The sequence below is a fragment of the Mirounga leonina genome, unplaced genomic scaffold, assembly GCF_011800145.1.
Source record: "Mirounga leonina isolate KUSES-001 unplaced genomic scaffold, KU_Mleo_1.0 Mir_171, whole genome shotgun sequence".
Lineage (NCBI taxonomy): Eukaryota > Metazoa > Chordata > Mammalia > Carnivora > Phocidae > Mirounga > Mirounga leonina.
In genome coordinates, this window is record NW_023270436.1 from 8,717,733 (window position 1) to 8,723,788 (window position 6,056).

Genomic DNA, 6,056 nt, shown 5'->3' on the forward strand with positions numbered 1-6,056 from the left:
AGCAGAAATCTCTGTAGTTGTTGAGAATCCAAAGTCCCCACAGCAGGGCTACGGCCCCATCAACAGATCATAACAATAAAAGCTAACCCATTCTACGTAAATAATAAAAGCCAACTCACTGCGGAGGTTAAAGTGCTCCAGAGATTTGGCTAAGGATCCCTTCCAATAATTATCATAACAGTAAAAGGGCCTCCCATTCTAAAGTTATGAGGAGCCCGTATCATTAGACCCCCAAATAATAACAGTAATAAGAATTCCTATTGCGAAGGATCTGAAGCCCTTCTCCACCTCCTCGCCCCGCAAAGAACCCTGATCTCTGGCTAAGGCGCCGCTCCCCAATAATAATCGTAACAATATAATGGCTTGGAAACTGCGCGCGGCAGTGGTGATATTTCCCACGACTCAGTGGCGCCCCCGGGCGGCTCCCACCCGCCCGCTGGCAGGCTCCCACACGCCCGCCGGCCAGCGAGTCTACGCGGCCCTATCTGCTAGCTGCTACCCTGTGATCCGAAGCTTAGCTGGCGGAGGAGTGGTGGCAGCCCGAGGCACGTGTTATGTGTCCTCTGATTGCAAAAGAAAAAAAAAATGCATCGCAAACTATTAACTTTTTTTTAAGTATGCAATGCCGGGGGTGGGGGGGTAGACAGGTGCGAAGTGGGGGGTGTTGGCGCTCCGCTCAACGGCCTCCCGCAGCCCCCCCTCCCAAACTTCCCTTTGCATTGATCAGCACGTTACGTCAGTATTGATAAGTTTGCAAAAAGCCAAAGTCAAGTGCAATCGCGCGGCACACCGACCCCGGACTTGGGGGGGAGATGCAGCGAGCGCTCCGCGGGCCCGGGAGCCGGCTGCAGGCAGGGCAGCGGCGGCGCCGTCGCCTCTCGAAGAGGCTGCCTCCCCCACACCCTCCCCTCCCGCCCCATCCCCGGCCGCCTCCCCCGGGCGGGCGCCGAGCTCCCCGCCCGGCGCGCTCCGCCCGCGCCCTCCGGGGGTCGGGGGGGCGCACGGCTCCCGGGCCCGGCGGCGGCGGCGACGGCGCCGAGGGGCAGCGGGTGGCAGGAGGCCGGGGGACGCCCAAGGGGCCCCGGGCGGCGGCGCTCAGGGCCCGGGCGGCCGGCGGCGGCCCCGGGGCTGGGGGGAGTCCAGCCCGGATATTGAGTGCAGCCATTGAGAAAAGCCAAACTCTTGTGTGTGTGCGTCTCGAATAGCCCCCAAGATGGCCGCCAATGTGGGATCGATGTTTCAATATTGGAAGCGATTTGATCTACGGCGACTCCAGGTTAGTGCGGGCAGCGCCGGCCGCGCGGCCGTGGGGAGCCCTGGGGCGCGCCCTGGGCGCATTGGGGAGGTCCCCGGGAGGGTGGGCGGGCGCCCCGGGGCGGCGGGCGGCGGCTGCTGGGGCTCGCTGGGGCTCGGCTGCCCGCTGCCCATCGATAGGTATTAGGAATTGATCTCGCCGCTGCTCTTTGTTCGGTTCAATCATCGATTAGCCGCCGCGACCATAGAGAAGCGCTAGTGAGCCCTCGGCCCGGGGAGCGAGCCGGCGGGAGAACGGCCGAGCGAGGCGCGGGGAAGGCAGGGGCTGCGGTCCTGGGCAGGGGGCTGCCGGCGGGACCCCCGGCAGCCCCCCTTGCGCTGCACTTTGCGCGCCTCCCAACTTCGCGGCGCCGGGGGAGGCCGCGGAGCGCGCCGCGTGCCTGTCCGCGCCCGGCTGGGGCTTGGGCGAGGGAGGGAGGGAGCTGGTGGGTAGGGAGGTGGAGGAGGAGGAGGAGAAGGGAGGAGGAGGAGGCTGCTGGGGTTGGTGTGGAGGCGGCTCCGCGCCCCGCCGGCCGCCGGCACCTCCGCCGCCGCCTGCCTGGTTGCGCAGCCCGGACACGCCGCCACCCAGGGGCCGCCGCTGCTGCCGCCCCAGCTACCGCTGCCACCATCGCCGGACTGGCCGCCTGCGCCGGCAGACCTCTCCTCGGGCCGGGTTCTTGGGGTTCGTCTTTGCTTCTTGCCTTTACCCCCCCTTCTACCCTCTTTCCAGGTCCAAATGGGGACGGGCGGTGGAGATGGGCCCGGGGCGCGCGCAAGTTTGCGCTGCAGCCTCGCGGGCCGTGGAGAGCCTGGAGCTGCGCAGAGCAGGTGACTCCCGGCTCTCGGGCCCATGGGAACTTTTAAACTGGAGATTCCCTTGCTGTCTTCTGCCCCCTGCTTTCCCTCCTGCCACTCCTCTCTTTTCTTCTTTCTCTCTTCTCTTTCACTCTCTTTCCCCAGGGCTACTTCCTCCCAAACACCAGCACTTTATCCCCCATTCCACCTTTCTCTGGGAATCTGTATGTCTCTCCTAGATTTGGGGGTGTTTTCTGCTAATCCCCTAGGAAGTGGGACTGGGGGTGGAATCTCAGAGAGCACCCGCTGGAGGTACAAGCTCTAGGCTCTATACTTTCTGGGGTGCCCCAGGACGCTCCTGCCAAGTCCCCCCAAATCCTGGAGTCTTGCAAAGTCTCGGCAGGCAGTGGGAGCAGGGGCGGGGAAGTGTTGCTGAGAACCAGGCGATTAGAACATCCTGCCTTGGCCTTGACATTCGCAGAAGTGAGAGCATCAGTCTGGAGATAAAAAGGGACACACTTCTTTTTTGAAAATCCGCCTGCAGATCTCTTTAAGTTTCTTCTGATAAGTGGTTCCTATACCTTCCTCCTCCTGGCCACTTCCCAGCCCCCTCCTTCCTAACCCACCATTCCCCACTCATCCCCTCCCCCAGCCATTGAACTGGAGAGAAAATCGGGGCACTCAGGCATGCAGTTAATAACTGCAAGTGCCTTGCAATTCCAGGTCCTCACTCGAGTTGGGGCTACAGTTTGGTGGCCAGCTGAGGCGGGCCAGGCTGTGAGCTGTGCTTGCCCATTTAAATGATGCTAAAGTGGCCTTTCTGGAAGAGTGGGGGGTGTGTGTGGGAGGGAGGGAGGGGGGAGAGAGAGAGAAATAGAGAAAGAGGGAGAGGGGGAAAGAGGGAGTTGGGCAGCCACATTGGGCTTGGCACAGAAGGCCAATGGTAATCGTATTCCCTGCTAATGTTTGTAAATGAGACCGGGGCACGGCTGGGGGACAGCGTCTTTATTTATGATTGATGTTCTGTAACATAAGGAATGACAAGAACGTGGCAGACAAGAGGAGAGGAACCAGAAGGGCTGGCGAAAGCCCTTTGCAGGGTCCTATTGTTATTCTGGGCTGGAGAAAATTTCCGCGTCGAGATTTACAGCGCTGGTATTTGCTCCCGGTTGGCCAGAATGTCAGTTAACACAATTTTCATTAGATAACTCGTTTTCAATCCAGGGAGCTCAGGCTGCAGCGGGGAGGGTTGGGTAGTGCTGGGGCTGGGTGCTGAGGGGTGGGTGCGGCTCCCAGGGGGCCGATTTCTGAGCTGGGGGAGGGGGTTTGAACCTCACTCGCTTCCTTCTCCAGCTCTGGGGTCTTTTGTGGAGCGGTTGAGGTCACCCAAATCTTGATTCCATTTGGACTCCCATTGATCTAGGAACCCTTTGTTAGGGTTTTAGAAGATGCTGAGGTGGCTGAGGTGGGAAAGCAAATTTCAACTGGAAACGATGAAGGTGGGAGGATGGAGAGTCTTGTTCAGGTGAAGGGGAAATGGGGCCAACACCCTCACCCCCACAGGGTGAGGGTGGTGGTGTTTATTAAGAAAATGGCTGGTATGTCTGGCACAAAAGGAGAGGGCTCTCAGGGAAGGGGGTAAGCTCATTTACATGGATATTAAGTGTGGGGGGGTGTCCCTGAGGGAGTTTGAAAGGCTGCACACTTCTAGAGAGCAGAAAAATAAACGTGGCAGCCGGAGCCGCATGCAAACATTGAGACCCTCACATCTGCCACAGTCCCCACCCTCATCCTGAAATGTTCAGTGGCTCCCCTGCCCAACAGGCCTGCAGCTTCGCTCCATATTCTCACTGAGGGCATTTTTGTTGGGAACGGATTATGAGCCTAAGCACTTTCACCCGGGATCATCTCTTGTGCATAATGCTAATGACTCCTACGCCACACTTTTATTTTCATTTTTTTCCCTTCCCACTTTCCTCTTATAGGGGAGGTGACCAGAAAGGAAAACTTCTGCTGGCTTGTTCTGAGATCCCGGTAGGAGAGGCGGGCCCCCACCCCAGGCCCTGTGCAGGCCGAGAGCTTTGAGCCCACTCGTCACGCGGCCCAGCTGCCTGTGAGTGTGAGGAGGTGTATGGCTTCAGTTCTTGGTTGTTCAGGTTGAGTGGTTTCTCGAAGCCTGGTTGCTGAGTGTTAAAGTGGCCGAGGCAGCAAAGGCAGCCTGTGTCCCCAGGCCAGACCATGCTGCTGATGCCACCCCAATCCTGGCAAGAAAGGTGACCTTGTACCAGCCCAGCATAAAGCCCTCTGGAAGTATGTATTTTTTCAAATATGGAAGCAGTCCAGTTATTCCTTCCAGCGCCGTCTCTGAACACAGCAGGGCCGTTTTCCTAGGATGGAAGTCAGTCAGCAAGTCTTAACGACTTGTGGCTGATGGTAAAGATGTTCTGACATGTGGTACCCTATTCCAGGACCCCCAAAACTGCTTCTCCCTTTCTTTTCTCTTTTTTTTCCTCTGCTGCTAGCAGTCCAGGAAACGAGAAATAAAATTCCATCTTAAAGATAATGCTGGGCATATTTCATTTGGTTATAAGATTGCTTTATGGTGAACATTACTAATGCAGTATTTTTTTATGGCTTTTCTGTGTATAGTCATTGTAACTGGATTCATACCTTTATGATTTTCTTTTTCTGCTTTACTTTGCCACTTTTTTTATGATGCTCCAGGTCCAGTGTCCTGTGCTATCTTTTTAATTTTTTTTCCTTTAAGAGAGCTAATCAAGCTAACCAAGAGTTGAGGGTATCTAGTTGAAATGAGGGTGCCCAGTCCAAATTCACATCTGTGTTTCTTGGGAGGAAAGAGGTTGGCTGGAGGGACCACATAGTACAAGTTTTGGAGGAAGAGGCAAATTCTGCTTAGGGTTTGAGTATTCAGGGAGGAAGAGCAACAGGGCAAGCAAGAGAGGCTGGACTTTTTAAAGGAGTTTGGAGAAACCTTTGGGAAGATGCACATGGGAGATGGTGCTTGATGGAATGTTTTTGCCTGCTCAAAGTTTAGAAAGAGCGTGGATGTGATTAAAATATTATAACCTTATGATATTCTGAAGTGCATAAATTTTACATATCAGCCACAGAGAGTTTAGACATCCATTAGAGCCTCTGACAGCTTGACTTATCTAAACGTGCTATCATTTAACAATGTGTCAAAATTCCTCTTTCTATAGATGACAGCAGTAAATAAGCTATCAGCCCTGTTGGCAGAATCCTAACTTTGGAAACTTCGCAGTAATAGAAATGCTGCTGGGGTGGGGAAACATGAGCAGACCAGGCTTGCCATAGCTGGGGGCCATGAGACAGGTTGGCATTAGGCAAGGGCTGTGGGTGGGTCTGAGGGGGGAGGACAAGGAGAGGTGGGAGGCACAGGGCGTGAGGGGAGATTTCAACAGCAGCTCTGTGAATAAGACCAAACAATTGGTTGGCCCCTTGGACCCTTACAAATCCAACCAGTGGGTGAGCCCATTCCATCTTCCTTTCCCATTCGTTGGAACCCACACCCTGTGGGCTTTTTTTTGCAGAAGGAGCTAGAAACAGGTGTTAGAGAATTTATTTAAAGAACCCAGCAGTCTTTTCTGGGCATCCCAAAATTCTGATTTCTCAACTCGACAGAAATTGCTTCCCCAAGATGGGCTCTCTCTTTGCTAGAAGAAAAACAAGCACTGTCTCATCTCTGACCACCTTTGTTACTGGAGATCTTGAAGTTTCTTTTATAAATACCTGGGTTCACTGTAGAAAATTGAGAAACCACGAACAAGCCTAAAGAAGTAAATAAGCATCTCAGAGGGTTATTTCAGGTGAGCATGGTGCTATTCTGACCAGAGGGAATAGCTTTTCTAGTGGTGGTGATGGTTTTTCTTTTATTCCTCCTTCCTTCCTTCCTTCCTTCCTTCCTTCCTTCCTTCCTTCCTTCC

At 54.9% G+C, this 6,056-nt stretch overlaps 1 protein-coding gene across 1 annotated transcript in view; it reads left to right on the top strand.

Annotated features, from left to right (window-relative positions):
* The first annotated feature begins 1,158 nt into the window (after positions 1-1,158).
* Positions 1,159-6,056, top strand: part of CUX2 (cut like homeobox 2) — a 255,872-nt gene continuing 250,974 nt past the window's right edge. The window contains exon 1 of the mRNA XM_035017009.1: positions 1,159-1,276. Coding sequence (XP_034872900.1) covers positions 1,214-1,276 — 63 coding nt within the window. The 5' untranslated portion in view covers positions 1,159-1,213. The remainder of the gene's footprint in view (positions 1,277-6,056) is intronic.